Source organism: Typopeltis vanoorti, chromosome 10 (genome assembly GCF_054136105.1).
Source record: "Typopeltis vanoorti isolate ZY-2024b chromosome 10, IOZ_Tvanoo_1.0, whole genome shotgun sequence".
NCBI classification, from domain to species: Eukaryota; Metazoa; Arthropoda; class Arachnida; order Uropygi; family Thelyphonidae; genus Typopeltis; species Typopeltis vanoorti.
In genome coordinates this window covers 120,582,927-120,610,568 of record NC_143558.1, presented here as the reverse complement: position 1 = coordinate 120,610,568, position 27,642 = coordinate 120,582,927, and the positions used below count along the sequence as shown (strand labels likewise).

Here is a 27,642-nt window from a genome sequence, read left to right as displayed (position 1 = left end):
GTTGTCTTTTTTAAAATATTTGTCTGTCCACAGTTCTGTGTAGTAATTTAGAAATTCTTCTAATTTCAATTCAGTGTTTAATTTTATGTTTTTTTTGGCATCTGCATTTAGGTGTTTCAAAATCTTATATATATTGGGTCTTATTTTATATAAATCATGTTCTAAATTAGAAACAAATTTATTCCATGATTCTCTATGTCTTTTTCTGACTTCTCTTTTAGCTATGGCTCTTATTCTTTTATATTCTATTTCATCTTCTAATCTTTTACTGCTTAACCATTTGTGATAGGCTTCTTTTTTCTTTTTGATTATTTCTTTGATTGTATCATCCCAGATCTTCAGTTTTTTTCTTTTATTGAATTTTTTGGTCTTTCCTAAGCTTTCATTTGCTGCTGCATTTAGTATCGTTTTTATATTAAGCCATTCTATTTCTTCATTTTGTTTTATTTTATCTAGATACTGGTTAATTCTTTGTTCATATAGCCATTGTACATTTGTGTCATTCAATAGTCCAGTTTTATAAACAAATGTTTCAATTTTTCTTTCTGTTCTTGTCACTTGTAGCCATTTAGGTGGTAATCTTAATTTTATTTTAACAAGGAAGTGGTCACTGCTTATTTCATATCCTCTGTGAACTCTAACATCTAGTGAAAATTTTGATGTCTTTTCATTTAATATGAAGTAATCTAATATTGATTTCTATCCTCTTGCTGCCCAAGTATATTTATGTATGTCTTTATGTTTATAGAAGGAATTCATTATTTTTAGGTTATTATAAACTACAAAGTCAATCAATTTTTTACCATTTCTGTTTAGAGTGTGTTCTCCATGTATTCCTATATTATTATTAATTTTCGTGTTTTCAATTCTTGCATTTAAGTCTCCTGCTAAAATTATGTAATCATTTTTATTTATTTTATTATATATGTTTTGTAGCTGATTATAAAAATCAATATTATCCTGTTCTCTTCCTTCTTCTGGGGCATATAAACCAATTATTGTTAAATAGCCTCTTTCTATTTTTATTCTAGCTTCTATTATTCTTTCATTCCATAATTTATAATGTTTTAACTGTTTTGAAAGGGAGTTATGAATCCAAATCATGACTCCTGCCTGTGCTCTTTGGTCTCTGTCGACTCCACTGTATATCACATTAAAATTTTCAGTTCTCATAGTTCCTTTTAATTTCTTTTTTGTTTCAGTGATTACTGCTATTTTAAAATTTCTTTCATTTAATAACTGGTCTAATTCTATTTCTTTATATGCTATTCCTCTTACATTCCAGTTTGCTATGTGTATTATATTTTGTTGTTTCCATTTTCGTTTTCCCTTTTCCATTCCAGGGTCGTTTCCCATAGATTCAATCTGATTATCTTTTTCTGTCAGCTTACAAGTATGGTTATGTTCTCCATGTCAGGGGACCTAGCCTGACGATGGAATAGTTCAGTGGTAGGGCTGCTACCTTAAGGCTTCTGAACTCACCTTCTTCCGAATTTAAACCCATAGGAGGAATAGGGTATATTGAAGGGGAAAGGGTAGATTATAGAAGAAATATAGTAAGGTTTATAGAGAGGACATAGTTGTAAGGCCAGAAATGAAAAGACCCCATGGCCCTCGAGTACTCCAATAGCACAAAGGTCATAAAGTAAGAAGAGTTGGCTGATAAGGCCTTATAGGAAAGATTAAAGTAAGTGGGTCTTCCTCAAAGTAGAAGAAGGAGAGGATAGATCCAGCTAGGGGTCCATGGGAGTGCCGCTTCCCTTAAAATCAAGATGATTGCCCCTTATGGCCCTGTTGGTCCAGGAGTCCTTATTCAGTATATTCGGACCACCCCACCATATATATATATATATACACACACATGTACACATACACACACATGGTGGGCTCCCCTATCCACCACCCAGGGGACGCACTCTCTAGGGGTTACAGGGTCCCCTGAGAGTATGAAATAAATGGATATAGATAAAAATGTGTATATATATTTCTAAAAAGAAAGGCGTACAAAAACAAGTAAAAAAAAAAAATGAATAAAAATCAGTTATAAAATGATCAATGGAAAAGTATAAAGAGTTCATAAACCAAATAAAAAGGAATTAAAAGGGTATATACAAGAAACAAGACTGCATAAATGAAATAATGTAAATGATTCATTTTAAAAATTTTATGGAATTTACAACCGTGTTAAAAAAACTTTTTTTATTATCTCGACGTTTCGATCTTCACATCAAGATCATCATCTGGAGCATACATAAATATACAGGACAAGCTGAGTTACATCATTAACTGTAAGCTAGAGAAACAATGATTTGATCACAAGTTATTCTACCGGCGTGACCTCTGGTGGAAAAAAAATATATATAAAAATAAAATAAAATAAAATAAAAAATAAATTTTTGCATCAAGCTAAATTCTATTTTTACAATGACAGGAATAAACATTCTTTTAGATGGTTTTCTTTCAGAAACAATTGGTGTCCTATTTTTAGTATTACAATTCTTATTTTTGATTTACAATACTGGATTTTCTACAGTCCTGTTTATAATTGTTCTTGGTGAGGAAGCTCGAATATATATCTTCCATATATTTGGGGTTTTTAAAAACCATTGTTGTTGTTCAGATTGGGGTGGTTGCTGATAATCTCACAGGCATCCTTGAATTTCCATTCATACCATGTTCTAGTGTGATGTAGACAGCTGGTGGTTTTCCAGTCAATTCTGTGTAAGGTATTCACAGGGCATGATCAGAAAGGCCAGCTTCACCATAATTATTATATTTAATGTGTCGTTTATGTTCTTTTTGTCTAATAGGAATAGTGCGTCCTGTTTCTCCTATATATGGTATGTTGCAAGTACAATAAATCTGGTATACTCCAGGGTGAGCTAGTGGAGGGAGTGGGTCTTTGGATGAGTTGAGTAAGCTTTTTTATTTTGCAGGAGGTTTAAAAGTGGCTTTGAGGTTGTATTTCTGTAGTACTCTGTTTATTTTGTCTGATATTCCTTTAACGTAGGGAATGGTTATAGTTTTACTGTAGTCTGGTTTGTCTGTTTTTTATTGTGGTTTTGTAGAGAATTTTGTTTATAGTGTTTTGGCTGTATCCGTTTTTTTGTAAGTTATTACTGATAATTTTAAATTCGTCTTTCAGTGCCTGTTCACTGGAACAAATCGTCTGAGCTCTGTTCTTTAGCGTGTTGATGACACCTAGTTTTTGTGTTGGGTGGTAGGAGTTTATGTGTATATATTGTCCTGTATGTGTCGGTTTTCAGTAAACAGTGAAGGAAAGATTAACCGAGGGAAGACGTTGTTGGATTGTGATAGAGTGGAATTTTAGGAACTCCTATCTTATCACAATCTAACAAGTGTTTCCAAACAAAAAAGGGAGATAAATACAGGTGATTGCCTCTGATTATAAAATAATTGCTATGTATATATATATCAAGCATGTTTTGTTATGAGAGGTTAAATAAATGAGTATTTTGTGCCATTCACGAGCGAGTTTAAATTAATAAAAAAAAAAGTGTAAAACGTTAGCAGAGTCTTATAAAATAACATGTATAAAAAGATATACAATGTTAGTACAAATTCAACAGATGGGGGGAGTGAAGTCCAAAGGTCACGGAGCAGTGAAGCAAGGGTGCAGCTTGCCCCAAGCAAACAGCATGACATCAGAGCACGTACGATAACTGAGATTGATGGCACTGCCACCGTGAAGGGTGGCAGTGCCATCATACCGGAGGATTCCGATTAAGGCAGTAGCGGGACTCGGCGGTCATATCTCGGCGGAAGAAGTAAGCCTGGCAGTCCATAGAAGGCCAGATTCCTGTAGACCATTGATGCAATACAGAACCAAGGGGCAGATAAGTAGACTTTATTTGTTTCACTGAATGTGAGTGAGAGATTTGTGCCTCGTAGATAAAGCAGAAAAGGGAACATTAATGATATAGAATAAGATTGTGTTGCTATTGTTTAGAGAGGGTTGCATTTAATCTTACTGCCTATCACTGTGATAAAGTTCGTTAATATGTTGTAAGACGCTACAAATATGTTTAGAGTAAGGAATTGATAATTTATAAAGAGATTGTAAAAGATGAATGTTATCTTGTGTCGTCTGACAGAACTACTGAGTTTTAGAAAGTTTGTGATAATCATACATGACTAAAGCATTTAAGTGTATAAATATGATTCTTACTTTAGAAAGCTACTGCATAATCTGTTATAAGTATATTTGTAGTATTGTAATATTTTAACTCTGTCCTGGCTGTCAGGAACTCCCTTAAGATGGGAATTAAGCTAATAATATTGAGTGTGCCTACTTTTGATATATAATAAACCTTGCTTTTGTTTCTAACAAAGACTTTCTGTGATTTCTGGAATCCGATACACCTGTTATAAAATATTACGAACCTATGCGGGAGACTAGAGAAAAGTAAAATTTGGCCACATCTGCAAAGTTGCCAGGTATCATTTAAGTACTGTCCTTAGATTACCTCTTGATTGTTAATATTACTAACTGACGACGCAACATAAATGGCACAGCCGACAGGATGTCGTGTTGACTTTCTACTGTTATAACTATTCTTTTGTCTTTGTGTCAGATCTCCGTTATACTCTCAATCGGGTATCACGTGGTACCTCTGAGGAACAATGGAATTTCCTCAAGATCGAGGCAACACCAGAGTATCTGAGATTTACCTCTCTTAAAACGCCAAGAAAATTTATATTTCGCTGCGCTACGTAGCGCTATTAGATTAGTAATATTAACAATCAAGAGGTAATCTCAGGACAGGACTTAAATGATACCTAGCAACTTTGAAAATGTGGCCAAACTTTACTTTTCTCTAGTCTCCCGCATAGGTTTGTAATCTTTTATAAGAGGTGCATTGGATTCCAGAAATCACAGAAAGTCTTTGTTAGAAACAAAAGCAAGGTTTATTATATATCAAAAGTAGGTACACTCAATATTATTAGCTTAATTCCCATCTTAAGGGAGTTCCTGACAGCCAGGACAGAGTTAAAATGTTACAATACTACAAATATACTTATAACAGATTATGCAGTAGCTTTCTAAAGTAAGAATCATATTTATACACTTAAATGCTTTAGTCATGTATGATCATCACAATCTTTCTAAAACTCAGTAGTTCTGTCAGACCACACAAGATAACATTCATATCTTTTACAATCTCTTTATAAATTATCAATTCCTTACTCTAAACATATTCGTAGCTTCTTACAACATATTAACAAACTTTATCACAGTGATAGGCAGTAAGATTAAATGCAACCCTCTCTAAACAATAGCAACACAATCTTATTCTGTATCATTAATGTTCCCTTTTCTGCTTTATCTATGAGGCACAAATCTCTCACTCACATTCAGTGAAACAAATAAAGTCTACTTATCTGCCCCTTGGTTCTGTATTGCATCAATGGTCTACAGGAATCTGGCCTTCTATGGATTGCCGGGCTTACTTCTTCCGCGGAGATATAACCGGCAAGTCCCGCTACTGCCTTAATCGGAATCCTCCGGTATGGAGGCACTGCCACCCTTCACTACCGTGGGACGAACACTAGGAGATCCAGGAACAAAAAGCCCTTTTTCAGGGGTGCATGACCCTTATATTTCCCTCCTTTTTCTCGGCGTTTCATGCATTTTGCGATGTCCAGCTAACACTCACGTGGTCTTACATCACGCTGTCCGGCCTTCTCCGTTATCGTATGTGCGCTGATGTTACGCTGTTTGCTTGGGGCGGGCCGCACCCTCGTGTCACTGCTCCGTGACCTTTGGACTTCACTCCCCTTTCCCATCTATTGAATTTGTGCTAACATTCTATATCTTTTTATACATGTTATCTTATAAGACTCTGCTAATGTTTTACACTTTTTTTTTATTAATTTAAACTCACTCGTAAATGGCACAAAATACTCACTTATTTAACCTCTCATAACAAAACATGCTTGATATATATATATACATAGCAATTATTTTATACTCAGAGGCAATCACCTGTATTTATCTCCCTTTTTTGTTTGGAAATGCATGTTAGATTGTGATAAGATAGGAGTTCCTAAAATTCCACTCTATCACAATCCAACAACGTGCGACAAGTGTATCTAGAAATTGAAGTGTGTTGTGTTTTTCAATTTCAATTGTGAACTGTATGCGTTTGTGTTGTTTGTTTAGGTGGCTAAGGAATGTGTGTAATGTCTGGCTGCCATGGGACCAGATCATGAAAACATTGTCAACATATCTAAGCCAGCTTTGGGTTTTAGAGGGGAGGAATCTAGGGCAAGTTGCTCAAAATGTTCCATGTAAAAGTTAGCAATGGGGAGGGGGGGGAATAATGGCGAGCCCATGGCTGTGCCTTCTTTTTGTAAGTAGAAGGCATTTTGCCATACAAAATAACCCGACCGTAATACATGCGCAAAAGGCGCTGTGATATCTGGAGGGAATTGTTCTGTAGGAGAAGGATTGTGTCATTGATTGGGACATTCGTAAAGAGGGTAGAGACGTCAAAACTGATTAATAAATCATCCTTTTCTAATGTAATGTCTTTAATGATGTTTATGAAGCGTTGTGTGTTTTTGATATAGGAAGGGGAATGACCTATTCTTTGTGCCTTTGTTGAAGTGAATTTTCTCTTTAGCCTGATGCAATTAGGAGTGATATCGCTGTCACTACACCGTTTTAAAAACGCCACTCGATTGATCAAATTTGAAACTTGGATCTTCAGCTTACTGTATTGATTACATCGCTTATGGGTCGAATCTCCATGAATTATCGTAATCTTTCCTTTTAGGGTTACACGGTGATCAGCATTCATTTTAAAAATTTTATGGAATTTACAACCGTGTTAAAAAAACTTTTTTTTTTTTAATTTTTTATTTTTCTTTATGTCGGGATAATAAAAAAAGTTTTTTTTAACACGGTTGTAAATTCCATAAAATTTTTAAAATGAATGCTGATCACCGTGTAATCCTAAAAGAAAGAATGTAAATGATCTATATATGGTAAAATAGGTTAATTGCATTTAAAAATTAAAAAAAAAAGAGAAGCATCTGTGGAGCCTGATAAAAATCTGCCTCAGAGTTTACAGAAGACATATTATTATTACATAACACCTCAAGGGAGTCCAAAGACTCATCAAGGGAGGGCACCAACTCCACAACTCTCTGTCTCCACTACACTCAAATCCACCAACTACAACTACTTTCATCAATCTACACCAGTGCTTCCCAAACTGTGGGCTGTGCCCCCCCCCCCAGACAACCCACAGTTTGGGATGGTTTGAGGGGGACCCGTGAAATAATGAAAACAAATTTAAAATTTTTTAAGACTACCGTATATTATCGCGTATAATGCGATCTGTTAATCTTGTTCCATCATAACATTATAAATAATACAATACGAATTAACGAAAGAAATATTTATTTAAAAAAAAATGTCAAAATACAAGATGAAAGAAATAGTTATTTTAAAACAAAATGTCAAAATACAATACGAATTAACGAAAGAAATATTTATTTAAAAACAAAATGTCAAAATACAAGATGAAAGAAATAGTTATTTTAAAACAAAATGTCAAAATACAATACGAATTAACGAAAGAAATATTTATTTTAAAACAAAATGTCAAAATCCTTTAAATTCTTCATCTTTTGAGTCGTCAAACATTTCATTTATAAATTCATCTGTAGGGATTGCATCATCAGTTTAGCAGTTGTCATCGTTGTCTTCATGCTCTCCAATTTGTGCGTCATCCTCGCTTTCGTATATGACGTGATCTTCGGATCCATCCATTGAATTACTTATTCCACATTTAAGAAATGAGGGTTGAATCATTTCAGATGGTATCAAATCCCATGCTTCTTTAACCCAGCTGGTGACTGGTGTGATCTCAGGCTTCTGAAAATTCCCACCCTTTGTCATCTTCACCAAACCAGATGACATCCATTCTCTCCATTTTTCACGGAAGTGATCTTTAAATGGCTTAGTCAAGCAGACATCAAGCGGCTGCAAAACGGAAGTTAGACCACCCGGTATGACTGCTAGGTCTGTACGTAGCTCACGTGCTTTCTCTTTGCTTGCCTCTGTTAAATGCACCCAGAACATATCCCAGACTAGCATGCTTTGTTGATGTAACAAGCTACCTGGATGTATGTTCCATACTTGATCCAGCCACAATTGTACACCTTCTTCATCCATCCAACCTTTCTGATTGGCGCGAACAATTACACCTGGTGGAAATTTCATATGCATCGGAATTTTCTACCTTTTAATTATCACTGTTGGCTTTAATTTGGTTCCGTCTGCCATGCATGCTAGAACAACGGTAAAATGCGTTTTTTCATGTCCCGTTGTTTTTATGAAGACATCCTTTTCACCAATTGAGTGTTTACTGTTCGATTCCCAGGCATATCAAAGTACATGGGCGTCTCATCCATTTTACCAATTTGGGAAAGTTTATATCCATGACACTTCCGTAATTTTATGATAAATTTATGAAAGGACTGCACTTTTTCTTCAAGCTGCTTTGGTAACTTCTGTGCAATTTTTGTTCAATGTCGTAATGTTAATGCTTTGCGTTCCATAAATCTGTTGCACCACCCAGGCGAAGCAAGAAAAGATGAAATACCTGGTGTGTCCTTGAATTTACCATTCTTGAGTTGTAGAGCTCGAAAACAAATTGCATTTCTTGTTACTATAATGCCATCTTGTTGTTGCATCAAAATCCATTCATTTAGCTCTTCTTTGAGTTCTGGAAAGGATGCTACATCTCCACGACGGGCACGTTTCATTTTGGGAATTTTTTCAAGACTGCCTTTTTGCTTACGCCAAAGTCTAATATTACTCTCTGCTACACCAAATTCTCTCATAGCAACACTGTTATTATGTTCTTCTGCAAACTGCACGATACGCAATTTAAATCCTGCTTCAAAAGATGAATGTTTACGTTTCTGTTGGCTCATTTCAGGCTAGGTTTGTTTAACGAATAATATTTAAAATGAACTGTGGTTAAACCGATATACCTAACTGTGCTCTATCTATCTCACTGTGCTCTATCATTCGGCTACAGAGAGCGTGCGCACGCACAGATACGATGCGCGCTCGGTCGCCGAATGCGAGTGGATCAAGTAGATTTGGTTGCATAGGCATTAGGTAGTATATATTGTGTGTGCAAGTCTAATAAGATGTTATATTTTTTAGGATCCGCATATAATGTAAACCCCTAACTTTAAGTAGTATTTTTTACCATAAATTTTTCGCATTATACGCGATAATATGTGGTAAGTAGATTTTTTTTTATCTCGAAAGAAATGTATTTAATTTTTATTATTTATTATTTCCTTTTTGTTATTATTTATATTTTAATGGAAAAAAAAGCACACATTGGTGCAGGTTCACAAATTTTGCTTCCTGCGTATTTTGGTGCTTAATGAATATTAGTAAATATATGCTTATTCATATAAGTTTCATTTCAAAGCAGAAATCTAAGAATTGATTTTTATTTCACCTGATACTGACTTTTTGTGTAGCAGTATTGAAACACATCCATCAAATTAAAATGTTAATAAACTTCTTTTATGTTTTTAATTCTTTCTTTCTTTATTACTAATCGTTTTACGTTTCATGCACTTGTACTGCAAATGTACAATAACAATATATCTATCTATATAAAAATGAGAAAATGTGCCATGTCATATATGTATGTAAGATGCTCAAAAGGTAATATTCGCATTTGATTTTTGCAATATTCGCTGTGTATGTTTTGTATTGAATATAAATACAATAAATATTATAATAATATATGTCAATATTATGATTTTTTTTTCAATGGGGGCCGTGAAATATTTTAATTTTTCCAAAGGGGGCCCTGACATCCAGAAGTTTGGGAAGCACTGATCTACACCAATGCCTCTACTGCCGACCACTATCACTAGTATTTTCACAGACAATCACAAACATCCATGCCCACAGAAGGATTCGAACCACAGCCTTTTGGCCGGAAAGCAGATAAGCTAACTACTCAGCCAACCAGGCTGTCAAAAACAAATGGCTAATATAATAATGGCACTCTTAAATGAAATGAGGAAAACCAAATTAAAATATAATAAATGGTGAGGCAGGCATGTTATCACCTGCTGAAAGGAGGAATGTTTGAGATGACTATGACCTATGCAAAGCCGACCAAGTACAACCAACTTCCTCTGTTCGAACTCTGCACAGATTAGACTGCCATAATTTAATTTCAGGCTTAATTTGGTAGAGCTTATTATTAGTCTCACTATTTCAGGACTGCTACTGGGATAGAAGTTTCTATGTGATAATCTGCTAATAGTCAGTGTATGGCACAAGCTGATGGTCGATTTTTGAAAAATGGGCTGACCTTGGAAATCAACTGAAGCGTCATCTAATGAAGCTTCCATTGAAAGAGGCAGTTGCTGGATTGGCAGAGAGAGAGAGAGTACTGGATGTTTTTGTAGCTCTAGACTTTTTTTGCCTGAAGAAAACTTTGCAAGTCTGAGTATATTATGAATGTTTAGAAGTGATGCAATCTGACGTATTTTAGTGCAAGCTCTATTGCATATATCACATCTGTAAAGTTGGTATACTTTAGTGGGATCTGCTGTCTGGAAAGATGGCAGAAGACCCCCCCCCCCCACCCCTAGGTGCTATAATTACAAACTGTGTAACAGGCACAAAATCAGAGTATTCCATTCTATGAGCTTCAAATACCTGCTGGTAGACAACAAAAGGGGTAGAAAATTTTGATAGCTCACCACGACCACCACAGTAGAACTGTGTTTAGTGGCATCTAGGTTATGTTGTCAACTGCAATCTCTAGATCTGACAGGAGAGCTCCAGTATTGTATAGATTCTCCTATTGTGAACAGAAAGTAGTGGGCATGCTGGAAGGTCTGACAGGGATTTTATTTTCATTGTACATAACAGAAACTGCTGTTGACATCAAAGCAATAAAGGCAATTCAATTGCTTCAACAAACAGACTAGAATAGGCGACATGTGAAATACCGTGGTTACAATTCTGATGGCATGATGGTGAACAAGGTATAGCCATTGCAGTGTACTCTCCCTGGTTGAAGCATAGACTTGAGGCCTGTAGTCAAGTTTTGATCTTATCAGTGCTCTGCAAGAACAAAGCAAAGAAAATTGTCAGCCTCCTAGGTGGAAGATAGGGTGAATATAATGTTCACTGCTTTGTGGCACTTTCCTTCCTCATATCGTAATTGACATATGAGGAAGGAAACTGAATTCACTATTAAATATCAGTCACAAGAACTTGGCTTCCATTGAAATTGGGATGAGTGATTGTCCTTGTCGGAGTCATCAGGATGAAAACCACATCTACAGTAAAAGTGCATACAAACTATCTTTTACTGTGAAAATCTGAATCCTTTAGCAAGCACCCAATTTTAAGATTATCAATGGCTTGCTGCAGCTGTCTTCCTATGACTCTCATTTGCATGCAGGGAGGAAATTGTTGGAGGAAATTGTTCTGCTATCTAGTTGAACTTGATTTCAACACTTAAAACACTGAACCATTCTCTTGATTATATGGTCAGGAGAGGGTAATTCCCACTTGGAAGAGTTGGTTAGATACAAAGTTCTTGATAAAAAAAAGAGAGGGAATTTCCATCTGAAACCAAAACCATGTACATCGTTCAGTATTCCAAATCTTTAAGCAATGTAACATACTTATTCCATATCAAATTTCCATGCTTTTTCCATAGCCACATAAGATAATCAGAAGTAGAATGATATTTTAGAAACTATATAGTGTTCTGGAAAATGTAATATATCACTAGAAACCATAAAATATGATAATTAACCTTATTCCCCCCCCCCCCCCAACTTGCACAATCACCTGGTCAGAGAAATTGAATGGTAATTATTTGGGAATTTTGGATCCTTCCCTGGCCTAGGAAAGGCATATGGAAATATGCTCACAGAGAAAAGTCTGCCATAAAAGTGCAACACTTGATCCATCGATAATGGTGACAGATGTTTTACCATATCATAATGGATATTGTCTGGTCCCACAGCAGTCAAACACCATTTAAGCAAAGCAACCTTCATTTCTTCTTTAGTGAACATGCTGTTGAATTCTTCAGTGCCATTTTAAGAAAACCAGATGTTTTTCTGCTTTGATGAGTTGCTTTCAAATGAAAAGGGAGGGTGAGCAGATAGTTAAGTCTATGGCGGCGAATGTTTGAGTAGGCATAATGAAAGTTGCTTCCTATAACTTGGAAGGAAAGATTATATTTATTAAAAATATGCTTAACAACTCATCCTGTTATGTTTCTTGAGCACTCCACAGTGATGTGCTCATTTAAAGTACTATTAAAAGAAAGGTGGGTAAATGCAATATAACATTTACCTCTTCCTCCTGAAGCAGGAGGAACATAGAATCAGCATACTGTTAACAGAACTCCAACTGAGAGTTTCACAGCTAATGATTCTACGTTCATATTAAATAAGACTTATTTAATATGAATTTTAGTCACCATTCCTGTTGACAACCAGACTTGCTGGAAAGCGAGTATGGTTGTCAACAAGAATGGTGACTCTTCCACGGGCAGATCCATCTCCTGTTCTTTTCTTGCGAATGATCACAACATTTTGTAATGTTGGATCACATCTCCGTTTTAGGTATGTTTCCAGCAGGTGGAGGTCTACTGGATTATACTTCTTAAAGAGAGTCTTGATGTTTTAACCGAATCCATGACAATTCCATTCTAGGAATGTTTTCATTATTTCTTTTTTGTGGTATCATCTGACTTCCTACGTTGAGTAGTTTTGCTTTTGTTAGAACTGGATTTTTTCCTTTTTTGGGAATTGAGGATGGCCAGTATCCATCTTCTATTCATCAGGAAAAAAATCCAATTATGCATGATTTATTTCATCTTTTTCAAAAGTAACAGAATAATCCATGCTATTTGAAGATAGTCCATCTATTTGCGGTTTTAACATGTCTTTGACCGTCTATGGTGTACGTTCCATTATCCTTTTTAGTGGATTGTTGTGCAGCAGGACCATCTTTGGCATGTACCCAAAAGTGTGAGTCCATTTGCTCAAATGAGCGAATGAAGAACCCCATTGGACAATGCCTGTTTGGCATGCTTGGAAGTGAGCTGAATGGTCTTCACAATGAGGGCATTTCCAAGTTTTGCTCTTGCAATATTTGTTTTCATGGCCTTTATGGCCACATTGGACACAGATAACAAAGCTACAACAAGTGGTTTGAGAATGACAATACTTCTGACATTTAAAGCAGTGCGAAGGGTTTGGGACGTAATGCTTACTAGGCAGATGAGATAGCCTGCTTTGACAGATATTCGTAGTTTTAGTGGGAACCAGGTGATCATCTTTATGGATAAGTATTCACCTTATGGCTGTCACTCCCTGATCTGCCATTGTGGAACAGATCTCACTCTGATATTACAACTCTGGAAAAATAAAAGTTTTATGAGGGGATTGGTATTTATAATTGGTATTTTCCCCACCTCAATGGATGTATTAGTACTTAAATGTGAGACCAGGAAGAAATTGATAGCATTATTAACTTAATGTGAACAAGATTATATTTTAAAAATGGCCAAATTAATTTAGTGGTGGTTTTATACCTTGGCTTGAACAGATGCAAGATCAGCTTTTATGGCTTGGGCTTGACTAACCAAGTTAGCATACTCTTCTTTATAGGAAGCAATGCTCTTTTCCAACTGGTTGATGATATGATTGATTTCTTCAGCTTTTTGTTTGTTCTCATCTGCCTCAGCTTCCAAGCTTTTAAGCTCATTACGTAGAGGTTCCACTCTTTTCAACATATCAGCATAGTTTATCTGGAGGAGTAAAAATATAATATAATATACACCCACATGTTTTCTCCATATAAAAATCATTCAACAAGAATAAGAATCTGAATAACTGCATTGTAGTAAGATTTTCAAATTTTTCCTTTTAATAATGTTCCTATGTAATTTTCTCCCAATTAAAACTTATAAAACTAAATTCAAAAATCATATAAAGGAAGTAATGTTTGCACTTTCTGCAATTCTTTATGGAAACAAGCCTGTGTATGTTAATGTGTGTGTGTGTGCACACACACACACACACACACACAAAGATCTGAAGCTGTTGCTGAGATTCTGACAAAATTTTCTTGCAGAGTGCCTGCAATAGGTTTGAGATCAGCAAAAACATATCCATTATGATCTAAGGAAAAAAACTGCATGTTCTATATCTACCTTTCAATTCCAGGATTTTATCCCATACAATTTTTGCACTTGTTTCATTAATCAGTGAAGTAAATTGGATTGGATTGTTTTTGATTCTGATGTCTCACATAACGCGCTTTGGACAGAGCATGTTTAAAAGCTGTTAAAATTTGATGTGGTAGTGGTGGTGGGGGGGTATTATGAAATATACCCCATGCTATATGTCGATTTCTTTTAGCTGCTTAATACTCACAGTTCCACTAATGTTTTGAATAAGTGGAAATTGAGATGTTTTTTGAATTGTAGCTGTTACTGAATAGAATTGCGATGTACTTGACTGCTTCAATGATAGCTATTCGACTGACTGCTTCAGCATTTAAATTTTGCAAGATGGGAAGGTATCTAATCAGCTTAGTCCATTTTCCACATGGGCATCCATGTAGGTTCATGTGAAGAAATTGTGCAAATAACAGAAAATGATCGATTCCATAGATGTTGTCTTTGGCATCCCATGTGGGCAGCAGAAAAAGGCAAGGAAATAGATAGAAGGATCACTTGCACAATATGAGCAGGTAGGCAAATGATAGAAGGCATTGAGTCTATTATTCAAAAGGAAGAGGTCATTACCTTCAAGGATTTGTTCAATGATATGACCAAGTCCACTTGTGTTGGCACTTCCCCAGTGTTGTGCCCATTAAAGTCACATATAAGGAGTACGGCTTAAGCAGCTGCAAAAAGTTCATCAAGATCAATTTCATTTAACTCGACACTTGGTGGTAAATAAATTGAACGTACTGTAATAAGCAATCTCACAGATAGGCAAACTGTTACTGCGTCTAGAGCAGTATTAAGCTGTATATGATGGGAAGGAGTATGACTGCCCACTAGGATATACTCCACCTCTAGTTCTGTCCTTGCATACAACAGTTAAATTCCTTAAGGTAGGTTCCTTGCTAGTTTTCAAACATTTCTCCTGCAGAGAGAAACAGAAAGGCTTGTATTTCTGTTCTGAAAGGCTTGTATAAAGTAAAATCTTTATATCATCAATACTCAGGCATAACTCATGACAATTACAATGTAAAAATTTTCCTATTGTTTTGGCCTTTGTAAACTTGTCCAGTTTTTGGGAGGTACAGAAGAGAAAGAATGAAAAGAGTCAATACCAACACTGGGATGTCCTCTCCACCATAAATAGATGCTCTATGGGGAAAGGATTCAAATGGCATTATTTCTTGTCACTGGAAAAGAATAAGTACAAAGAATATATGTAGGAATCAACTGTGATATGAGAAGTTATTATAACATCAATGAATAACCTGGCGTTAGTAGAGACCTGTAGTCAATTGGTGTCACGGTTATTTCCTTCTATATGTTTGGGGTCTGTGACACCCCACCTTACTAATGCCAGGTTAATACCCCCCCCCTCAAAAAAAAGCACACCTATGATGTATCTCCATTGCTGGAAAACACAGTGGGTGTCTGTTGAACATTTTGATGCTAACTGATGTCTACATTACTGTTTTTTTCTTTTGGAACACAATAAAAGTCAAATGACTAAAATGTGATTTTCTAAGCATGAGAATTTAATAGTTTTGCAGTTGAAATGAGTGCATTTCATACTGTAGAGTGATTTTGGAATGCTAGAAGACGGCAAAACTGTAGTGATTGAATGTAATTTTTTGAATTAGTGAACTGTTTACCTAGTTATTTCTATAAAGAAAAAGAAAAGTGATGCTAGTAAATCTTTTTCAAATAAAACCAGTAAATTAGAAAAGTTTACAAATTTGAATACAAAGCCTCTCATCACCAAACAAGCAGGAAGAGGCGAATGTATATCTGATATTGCAAGTGGATTTAGTATATACTAAATGGTAAACTGAAAGACAGCAAGGACACAGACTAAGAGTGCAAAATGTGAGCAAGTTCCACAAAAGTGGTTGATCTAAAGGAACTTTACTCCTTCTCAATAAGAATATGCTGAAATAGTATGCACAGAGATGTGAAAAAGACATAGAAGTGTTGTTAGAAATTATGTTTGCACATTCAAATTTAAAGCAAGTTAAAATTAACCTTTTTTCTTTTCTTCATCTTTTTTTTTTTTTTTTTTTAAATCAAAATGTAATTACAGTAGCGATTTTATTATAGTATTATTTCTCGAGCATCTCTGTGGGGTCAAAGACTCTGTGGAAAGTCTACTAAGACTATTCACATAATACATATCATACTTCTACTTGAAGTCATTCACTGATGAAACACTCGACCATTCCTGGAAACTCAATTCATGGCTGTCAAAGCAAAAAATATCAAGTTCTAATATAGTCCTAAAACTCTTGCCACACACTTATACAATTTCCAAGGAGTGTCCCTAGTTCTCATCCTTCTTGCCATATACTGAAAAAAGTCTTCAGTGTCAATCCCATTAAGTTATTAAAAAAGTTTTATGATTATATCATGTCCTCTCTCTTTTGTGTACCAGCTAGTTTTTGAAGCCCACAGATCTTATTCCCATATGAATTATTCTGAATAAGGCTACATTTGGATTACTGCATGCAGATATTGTCCTTTAAATTTGGTGTGAAAAAGTGGCGGAGTGAATCCTGAGGTGACAGTTAGTAGCAGGTCTGAGGACTTACTCCACCACTTTTTCACACCAAATTTAAAGGACAATATCTGCATGCAGTAATCCAAATGTAGCCTTATTAAAGCCTTATAAAGTGATATAATAACCTCTTTATTCCAACTTGTCAGCATTTTCTTCAACAGCCACATAATCTGATGGGCTGTTTGGGCCATCTTTGCAATCATCTAAACAATTCCTTGCCCACAATAATCCCTAAATTCCTGGCCCGATCAATTTCATGTAGTTCAGCTCCATCAATACACTTTGTGATCTCTTCATCCCAAATACTTAAAAAGGATGACTTTAATTGCTCTTCCCAGCTTTGCATCATCAGAAAACAACAGTTTGTTTCTCCTTAAATCATTTTATATATCCGTGATGTATAAATTAAACAGCCAAGGACCAAGTACCGAGTCCTGTCACAAACACACTACTATACACTGCCTTCTAATGAACTCAATTCCCCCCATGCACACCATTCTTTCATATTTGTCCACTAATCACTACTATCCAGATCACTAGCTTCATATCCATCCTGATTTATGCAAAAGAGTTCATTGTGGAATCCTGTCAAATGCTTTCCCAAGGTCCAGCAGTACCACTTAGCAGCCATTTCCTTTATCTGACTCACATGTCACTTTATTATAAAAAGAAAGCAAATTATTAAAGCAAGACCCACTTTTCACAAAACCAAGTTTTCTCCTATAAATATCACATTTCTGTCCACCCACTCCTGTGTCTTTTTCCAACTTCTTTAACCATAACTACCACTCCTGAGGTATTGATTGGCCTATAATTTGCAACTTCTGTCTTGAGTTTCCTTTATGAAGTGGAATTATTTTGCTCTTTCCAGCCACATGGCACTTTCCCAGTACCGAGACTCAGCTTGATCAGAGCACATGTAATTTCCTTTGAACATTCTCATAATACATGAGCTGATATGCTATTTAATCTCATGGATATGTGTGCATTAAGATTCTGCAATAAATGAAGCATTTCCAATTCACCTACCAGTCAATGTCAAGTCTTGCACTGGGATATCTCACCCAGATGGTATACACTTGCAAAATGATCACTTAGTAACTGATCTACTTTGTTCTATCATCTTCCTACCACTAAAAAAAAAAAAAAAAAAAAAAAAAAAAAAAAAAAAAAAAAGTAATTCTTCCATCATTTTTTTTCTTTTACCTTGCCAACGGAGCAAAAGAACTCTGGAATTTTTTTTGGTCCCATCAGCTATCTTCTCATGATTAGTCTTGGCCTTCCTTACCATACAAGGTCACCCTTCTTGCCTGTGCCATGTACTGCTCATGAGCTTGCTACGAACCTTTTTCTTTATATTCTCTCCACAACTTTTTATGCAAGTCCTGATTAATTCTCCTGACTGGGTATACATTCTAATACTGCTTTTTTTTTTCCCCCCAAACATTCCTTGACCATCTCCCATGCAATGCTACTGCCTCTCATTTCCAAAATTCTTATGCTATCTGCTCTAGGCTGAGTACACAATTTGTCATAATGACTTGCTATGTAATTCCATATATATCCCTTTTGAACAGAAAATTCTGCATGTCTGGAAAACTCCCAGGTCAAGACCACATGGAAGTGCTTTCCCAAAGTGGAGACAGAATGGCAACACTGGTTGCTCTGCTTTGTTTTCCGATACTATCTTTAAACCACGTGTCCCATCCATTACGTAGTCTCAGGTTTGTTTACCTTTACCTTAAATTACCTTTAGAAGCTGATATATTCCAACTACTTTCCTTCCTGTGGCCATTCCTGCTTTCGCTCACTTTCCCCACGGTTGAATATCAATATAATAATTATTTTACCTGCACTCATTATACTAATCTCCAAGACACGCTGTTTACATTCTGTCTCATACCCCTGATCTATAAGCACCAATCAACTGTATGTTTTATCCTGTTGGTCTCTCATGATAAACAGTCTTAAATATACAGCCATTGCATTCCTTTCTTCTGTATGTACTTCTACAAAAACCCCTCCTCCTCTATCCCCTCTGTTCTCTTTGAACATATCATCCTATATCAATCAAGTCTCACTTTTGGCCAAGTTGAACTACCCCCCCCCCCTCCATACTCCTCATCCTTATTCCAAATACTTCCAGCATTTACTAAACAAAACTAGAATATCTTCATCATCCCTCAAACTCCTTTAAACCTTATGTCAATTATTCCACTAACTCTCCCACTTAGGTTGCGTGGATTCATATTGAACTGCATATCTGCAACCCAAACATAGTAGTATCCCTGACTCCACTTTTGAACTCTCATTGAATAATACCTTCTCAAGACACCTAACTCCAAATGCATACCATCCACCTTATATGTCCTGTGGTCCATTAAACTCTCACTACAAATACATGAACTCTACACCTTTCTACCTGCACAACCTTCAAACTAATTTACAATAATAGCTCTGTTAACCTACGGTTAACTTTTTTTAAAATAGCATTTCTTCAACCATTTTATGACAGGTTATAAATTTATTTATAAACAATACTAAAACATATCGTACATTATCATATATATATATATATATATATATTTTTTTTTTTTTTTAAGAAATTCTTATTTATTTTTTTTAGAACAATCCAAAAGCAAAATGCCAGAAACTTACGGATGCAAATTAGTACCTAATGTGGGCTAAGGAATAGAAAAAAAATAAAAATCTCACTCTAGAGACAAGCATAGTCTTTTTTGTGTTAGTGAGTTTTTGACAGGAGGTGATGGTCTCACTCCATGAGATGTGAATCATCTACCACCTGAAGACTTCTGTAAACATTTTAAAACAGTATAATCTGAATCCACAGCATGTTGGACGCAAAGCAGTGATACTAGCTATTTGGTTGGTTGCCTTCCCGTGGTCTCTGATAAGTCTTCTTATTATTCTTCCTGCAGTTAGGAAGAGTGATCACTGATTACAATGAATATCACTGCAATATTGCCAAGTGTAAAATTAGGCATTTTGGAAAAATACCTCAAAGACAGAGTATAGTATTAAAGGGAATTTGCTGCAAGTATCAATGAAGCTAAAGCCTGTTAAACTTTAAGGAATCACATGGTGAAGTCATAACATTGGATAATACTTCTGAAGGGAACACCAACTTGTAGGAATAACAAAATTATTTTCCCAGTTTACACTTTATAAGTTCAGTTGTTTAATGGAATGAAGTCACATCAAACTGCCAAAAATGGACTTTCATCTATACAACAGCAAACAAATATGATAATGGAGAAATTTGAATCCTAGTCAACAAAAGGATCTATAGTTACATCTCATCCACAGAACAATGGCCATAACATTAAACTCGTACCTACACACCCACTAAGACTTCAGACATAACTCCAAAAAAGCTTTCTACAATTAACTCTCAGACTACATCTGCACTGTACTAAATCTCTACATCATACATGGAGATTTTAATACACAAGTAGAAATATGTTTCAGGAATTACAAAAAATATAGGACCTTTCGCATATACAACAAATGAAGATGGATATTTTCCAGTTGAACTATGCAACACTCATAACCATGTTAATCTGCAGAGCAAATTTCCACACAAGCCTGGAAGAAAATAGACCTGGAGAACATCCAAATGGAACAAGATCACATATAGAATAGAAAGTGTATGAGATCAGCTCAAAATGATATCCTATCAGGGCTTTTAAACCTTAAACAAGAATAGAAAATAAATATCACTGGAATGATATTTATTCCAATGATATAAAACAAACTAAAAGAAGGTTCAGATGCCTGAAGAATTATTCTAGACTTACACTTATATTGCACAATCTATACATAAAGCAGTAGCAAAAACTGGTGTCAACAAAACTTCATCCTCTCAAAGGAAATAGAGCATACAAACTACTGAAGAATTGATAAGAAATGCAATGACATTAAACAGCACAGTAATCAGAGGATGCACTAACAGCATGCTATGCTCAATGATCTAGTATGCAAGGCCTTTCAAAATGAAAAGGAAAACCACACCTAGATTTATCTGTCAGAAATTAGAACTGTATCAAAATACCAATAAAAACTAGAGAAATGTACCAGGTAGCTAATTCAACACATAACAAAAAAAGGAAGCCCAAGAAGCTAAGAACAAAAGATAAAAATGACCATACACAATGACAAAAATGAACTCTTAGTTTGGAAAAACTACTGTGAAAAACCATTAAATAATTTAGTAATAACAGGGAATTCATTAGTCATTAATATATGAAAATTGCACTTGCTAGCTTTTGCACACCTAAAATAAATGGCAGCTTCATCATTAACATCAAAAATATATAAATAGGTGACAAAGTTGTCTAAACACTGAAAAACCATTACAAGAAAAATAAATACATTCGCAAGAAAATTCTCAGTAAGTTAAGTCAATTTTGCAACTAAGTTTCAGATACAAACCTCATTTGCTATTTGGTTATAAAAGTAACACATCTTTTTAATTTGTTCTTTCTTTGATGGTAAAATATGGGAATCGGAAGGAAATTCCTCAACATTCATGTCATACATCTTATAAAGTTTAACGAATCTATATCATGAGCACTTTCTGAATACATTGACTTCATGAGAATTTGTTATTTTTCTAATAATATACAAAAGTACATATGATGTAGACAAAAGTTAGAACATGATTATTACAAAACTTACCTGAGCAATTGCCCACTTAACCATAGGACCACAAGCAAGACTGGCTCTGTTCACTTTCTCAAAATTATATTCAGGGTTATTCAGATATTTATTTTTCATTTTATTACGAATATCATCCCTGAAAAATCAAATTAGAGTATGATGTTAAGTTAAGCCGCCAATACATGCTCTTATCTTAAGATTAAAAAATGAGAGTTATATAAGCATCTTTATGGTGTTCAAATAACAAATACTATCCGCTTCCTTAAGGTTGTTCACAACAAAGCATTTACAGCCAGCTCTAGCAACCACTTCACTGCTCTCTATGGGGGGAGGGAGGGAAAATGTCTCTCCAACCCTTACACAACCTGCATATGTTAATCTCTTGTTCTGTCTCACCTAGTCATATACTGACACATTTCTTTAGGATTAGTAACTTGTATATCACATACGTTATTTTCTGGCTTTTTATTATTATTATTTTTTTTTTTATAGAATCTTTCATTTTTGGCAACTAAAATAGATTTTAATCTATACTGGTAGAGGGAGGTAAAATAGATAACATCAATGTTGATTGTTATTTACTGGAGTCCAGAATAAGAAATGATGGTAAATGTGAAGATGGCATTAAAAGAAAGACAGTCATGAGAAAAAAAGTTATGTTAAACCTGACAAAAATTTTGAAAAATAGAGGTGTGAGTAAGGACATGAAAGTTAGAATTGTCAAAGCAATAGCATTTCCAGTAGTGATGCATGAATGTAAAAGCTGGATTATTAAGAAGAAAGACAAAGTGAATTGATTCATTTGAATTATGGGCATGGAGGAGACTTAAGAATCCTATGGACTAACAAGAATGACTAATAAGGTTTAAGAGAGTATAAATGCAAAATGTTCCTAGAAGGCAATGATCTCTAAACAGAAGTTAACGTACTTTCGACACATTATGCAAACAGATGAATCATCAGTAAAGGCAGTTATGCTGGAGAAGATTGAGGGCATGAGAAGGAGAGGAAGACAACAAAAGAGTTGGATGGCCGACAAAGGAACTGACCAACTTGTGAACTGCTGAAAAAAAAAAAAAAAAGACAAGAGGCTGAGTGGGATGGAGAGCATTTGTTTACAAGATCACCAAGTGTCGAAAACGACTGGATGGCACATACCAATATGCTGCTCTGACCAGTGACTACTCCTAACCCTGCTACAAGCTTAATGTCTATTTACATTTTCTCTAACTTACATAACAGGGTTGCACATAGTATCCCATAAATGGTGCATAGAATCCTATTAAATCTGCATTCGCAAAATTTACCAATGTCAAATTAAAGCAGTATCCCATATCCAACCCAAATGTCACTTTTTGAAAAGTCAGGAAATTACTAAAACAAACAAGCATAACTGCCTTTAACAATGATTCATCTGTTAATAAATTTTATTTATTAACATGTTATTTATTTTTTGCATTTGTTAGCTGTGTACCAGACATATTTCTAAACATTTACACAGCTAACACATGCAAAAATATTGAAACTATTACCTTAATAGTTTCAATACTGGCAAAAAATACCTTAACCTCCCAAATGGCTAGGATGTCTATAGACGTCCAGTTAAATCTGGATATGATTCAGCACAACTGTTGAAAGAACATGGATAAGAAGTGCAATTTGGCCGTCATGCTGTTTAGAAGGGGTGATAAACCCTCATGCTGAAGAGAACACTTAATCGGATTATCTTATATCCATAGCTGCACCTCAGTTGCCTATAACAAGAAATGCAGTTCCTTATTCTATGCTGGGTAACTGGAAATTAGTTATATTGGATAGACTAAAAATATAGAAATTTATATTTTTGTTCTCTCTTTTTATTGTACAATACAATTTTAATGCCTGGACAAAATAAAGTTCCTTGCATAATTTCTTCACTCAAATATTGCTTTACCTTGAAGAACCAATTTCATTTAAAATTTTTTTGCGCTAATTTTTTTTCTAATCGCTTACTCCACAAAACATTTTCTTTATTCTCGAAGAAATTAATTCATGATAATTATTTGAAATATTATTTTTTTAAAAATAAAGAAAAGAAAACTGGCTGCCGACATTCCAGATTATATTATTTTTATTTTTCAAAATAATCGAAATCGAATAATACTTCACAAATTTCCTTAAGGACATGCTTGATCGACATTACTTTATAGAGAATAACATAAAATTCTTTAATCATATCACTAAATTTTTTTCTTTATATAGTAATTTACTATTCTTTGCACTTGCACTTTCTTGGTTTCCCTGTATAATTGGTAATTACAAAATTAACAATTATGATTTAAATTAATATGTATATATTTTCTACATAATTCAGATATTATGCTCCAATTTTTAAAGTAAGCGATACTTCTGCTTATACTCATCATCATCATCATCATCAAATTCCTGCCATGTACCCTCAAGGGGAATACATGGCAGGGTATTCAGGATATGATAGTACTTCAAGAAAAATTCACATCATTACTAACTTCCTATCTACAATTTTCCTCCAAATCAGTCTGTTACTTGTCAAGACTCCAACATTATCAGATCTTATATTTCTATCGTCTAAGGTACTTCGTACCGTATCAATCCACCTATATCAGATCTTATATTTCTATCGTCTAAGGTACTTCGTACCGTATCAATCCACCTATATCTTGGTCTTCCCCTGGGTCGTTTTCCTGCCAACCTGGCAGAGAACACTTGTTTTGCTAAACTTTCCTCGCCCATTCTGTTTAAGTGACCATACCACCTGAGATTAGCTCTGCTAACGCATTCCTGGATGCTAACAACGTCAAGTTCTTTCCTAATATCCTCGTTTTTAATATGATATTGCCAATGATGCCATCTGTTCATGCCTCTAATCTTTCTCAGGACTCTCATATCTGCGGTCTCTAGTCTTTGGTCAAGTGTTTTACTTTTGACCAGCTCTCAGATCCATAAGTTAAAACTGGTTTGAACACTGTCATGTATACAGCTAATTTAGTGTTCCGGCTAATTTCTCTCTTATTGCTTATATTCTATCATTCAAAATATGTACATGCATCAAATGTCAAAATTTCATTTCCATATTTTTACAATAGAATTGTACTTTATTTCTCCTTTGATAGTTTAAATTCACCAAATTTACTATCATTAAATAGATTCATTGCAAAGGCTGATTGGTGGTCATTTCAGGATTGATTATTTTCGCCCATGTGAAATTTGTTTTAATGTTTGGGAAGAGACAAATATCTAAGGACAGTAAAGGAAATTTCAAGTAACACAACAGACATAAACACAGGTGACACAAAGGTCACTCACCAACAGTTTATCCACTAATGGCTCTAGAATAGCTGTAACGGGATTAACAGCAAAGGAAGGCGATGGCATGATAAAAGGTAGAATGCCGATGAAGTTTTGATCCATGAAAAATGCTAGGAAGGTCTGGTTATTTCATCCACCTCAGCCGGTTGGGGGAAGGGGGGGGGGTTAAAACAGCCTGGTTAATGGAAATGCTATTTGTTGCACTTTCCTGTAATAATGCAGGCCAACAGCAGATCCAATGGCTGTATCTAGATTGAATTTTTTTTTTTTTTTCATCATGTACCTCTCCTCTTCTAGTACCGATTCCTGTCACACCAGTTACTGCATTATCTCCACCTAGATGACAAACCCTTGAAAGATGATTATTAAGTACTTACATTTTGTTATACATTAACTATACATTTTGCCATGCTCCCTACTATCTGCATTCATTAACATTATTCTACTATAATTATACTTATGTAGCTATGGCCTACTCAGCTCATTTCCTTTTATTATGATTTTGCTCACCTTGTTAATGCTTTATACTGCTTATGAAGCTAGTTACTTTTTTTCTCCTTATACCCTGAATAATTTGTTTCTGTTTTGTAGTTCCTGCTTAATATTAGATGTTACTCATATATTTAAATATTCATTTGATTCATCCTCAGAATGCACTCATTTATGATTTTCTTTAAATATCCCTTGACCATTTCCCTTACAATACTAATCATTCCTTTGCGGTTATGACTTGCCAATGCTCCAACACCATAATCACCAGCTTTATAGTTGCAGATATACTTCTACTGAAAATTTCACATGCTTCCAAGACAAGACTGCATGATTGCTCTCACCAAATGAAGGCAAAGAATGACATGGTATGGACAAATTTCTGATTTCTTCACCAGATCCTACACTCAAACCAGGAATTTTTACATTTGTTTTATTCAAATGCTTCTCAGTAGCATCATAAATTCCATTTCTTTCATTCATCATCATCATCAAATTCCTGCCATGTACCCTCAAGGGGTGTACAGGATATGACAGTACTACATGAAAAAATTACATTATTACTAACTTCCTATCTACAATTTTCCTCCAAATCCGTCTGTTACTTGTCAAGACTCCAACATTATCAGATCTTATATTTCTATCGTCTAAGGCACTTTGTACCGTATCAATCCACCTATATCTTGGTCTTCCTCTGGGTTGTTTTCCTGCCAACCTGGCAGAGAACACTTGTTTTGCTAATCTTTCCTCTCCCATTCTATTTAAGTGACCATACCACCTGAGATTAGCTCTGCTAACGCATTCCTGGATGCTGACAATGTCAAGTTCTTTCCTAATATCCTCATTTTTAATATGATATTGCCATTGATGCCATCTGTTCACGCCTCTAATCTTTCTCAGGACTCTCATATCTGCGGTCTCTAGTCTTTGGTCAAGTGTTTTACTTCTGACCCAGCTCTCAGATCCATAAGTTAAAACTGGTTTGAACACTGTCTTGTATACAGCTAATTTAGTGTTCCGACTAATTTCTTTCTTATTCCATATGAATTTATTCAATTGACTTCCCACCATACCAGCTTTGTTGATTCTGTTGTCTATTTCAATATTTAATTTACCATCTTCAGTAAAAATCATGCCTAAGTAGCTGAAATGTTTTACTTATTCCACAGGTTCTCCTTTCTTTTTCTTTCATTCTCATCCCAATCTATATTTTCCTACAGGAAATTATAGGTCACCTATAATGATTACCCATCTTACGTTAAGCTTATTTTGCTGATACATTTCATCCTCATCTAATTTTGCAACCCCTGGCCTATAACAAGTATATATTTTGTCCTCTCTGGCTCATCTCACATTAGTCATCTTCAAAAACACAGCTTCCTTAATTCTACTTTCCTAATGAACTTTTCTCAGTAGACAATTTTTCTACCATTAGCAATACATTCTCAACCACTGGTCTTCAGCTTGTTCTCTATCCTCCCTGAAAATACATTATCCTTACATTCCATCCATGTGACAATGGCTTTCATCATCAAACAAGTCTCACTTATGTTAAATTTTTGGTCAAGTCAAGCCAAGCTAATCAATATCAAAACACATCCTCATTCTTTATACTTTTGACATTAGCATACATGCATTGTAACATCTCACTGGGCTCACATATGCCCCTGCATCTTTTAATGATATTATGTTTAGTTTTGAAATCTGAGAAACTAAATTCGACACTTTGATTTTTCTCCTTCTCATACTCACCCCAAGGGTGCCTTGCACATATACTCAACTACATACACCTAATTGTCTCAATTTCTCTGATTATGCATTCCCATTTTTTCAATGACCAAAATTATCTCTGGATACCTTACTCAAAATCCATTAGTCCATCAGATATACTTCAAAACACCTTAAATCAGTACACCATTCTTCCTACCAACCCTATGCATCAACTAATTTGCAATCATGGCCATTATTCTCCTATCCACCATCGAACCTTGGTAAGAGACATACAAGCTCTACTCTAAACTGGCTTCTTTTTTGCTTCAAGTAACCCTTTCATTTTCTCTCATTCCATATATTTTAAGTCATTAATTTTAATCAAAATGATTAATTATTTTACTTTTCATTTTTCAAAACTAATATCATTAATATCTGCATCAAGAAAGCACACTTTTGTCACAATTAAATATATCCTTTATCAATTATCACAATAATATATTCTTTTTACTCTCCTGTATTTTTGTTCATTAATGCTTTCCTTACTCATCCACCTCTCCTTTCTCATTCTTTTTCTGCTCTGCCATTTACTGCCAA

General features: G+C 35.0%; 1 protein-coding gene across 1 annotated transcript in view; it reads right to left on the bottom strand.

Moving 5' to 3' along the window:
- Positions 1–27,642, bottom strand: part of Dhc64C (dynein heavy chain, cytoplasmic) — a 1,087,706-nt gene that overhangs the window by 334,913 nt on the left and 725,151 nt on the right. The window contains exons 63-64 of the mRNA XM_090398628.1: positions 21,538–21,655; positions 13,647–13,862 (exon numbers count right to left, since the gene is read on the bottom strand). Of these exons, the coding sequence (XP_090254754.1) occupies positions 13,647–13,862; positions 21,538–21,655 (334 nt within the window). The remainder of the gene's footprint in view (positions 1–13,646; positions 13,863–21,537; positions 21,656–27,642) is intronic.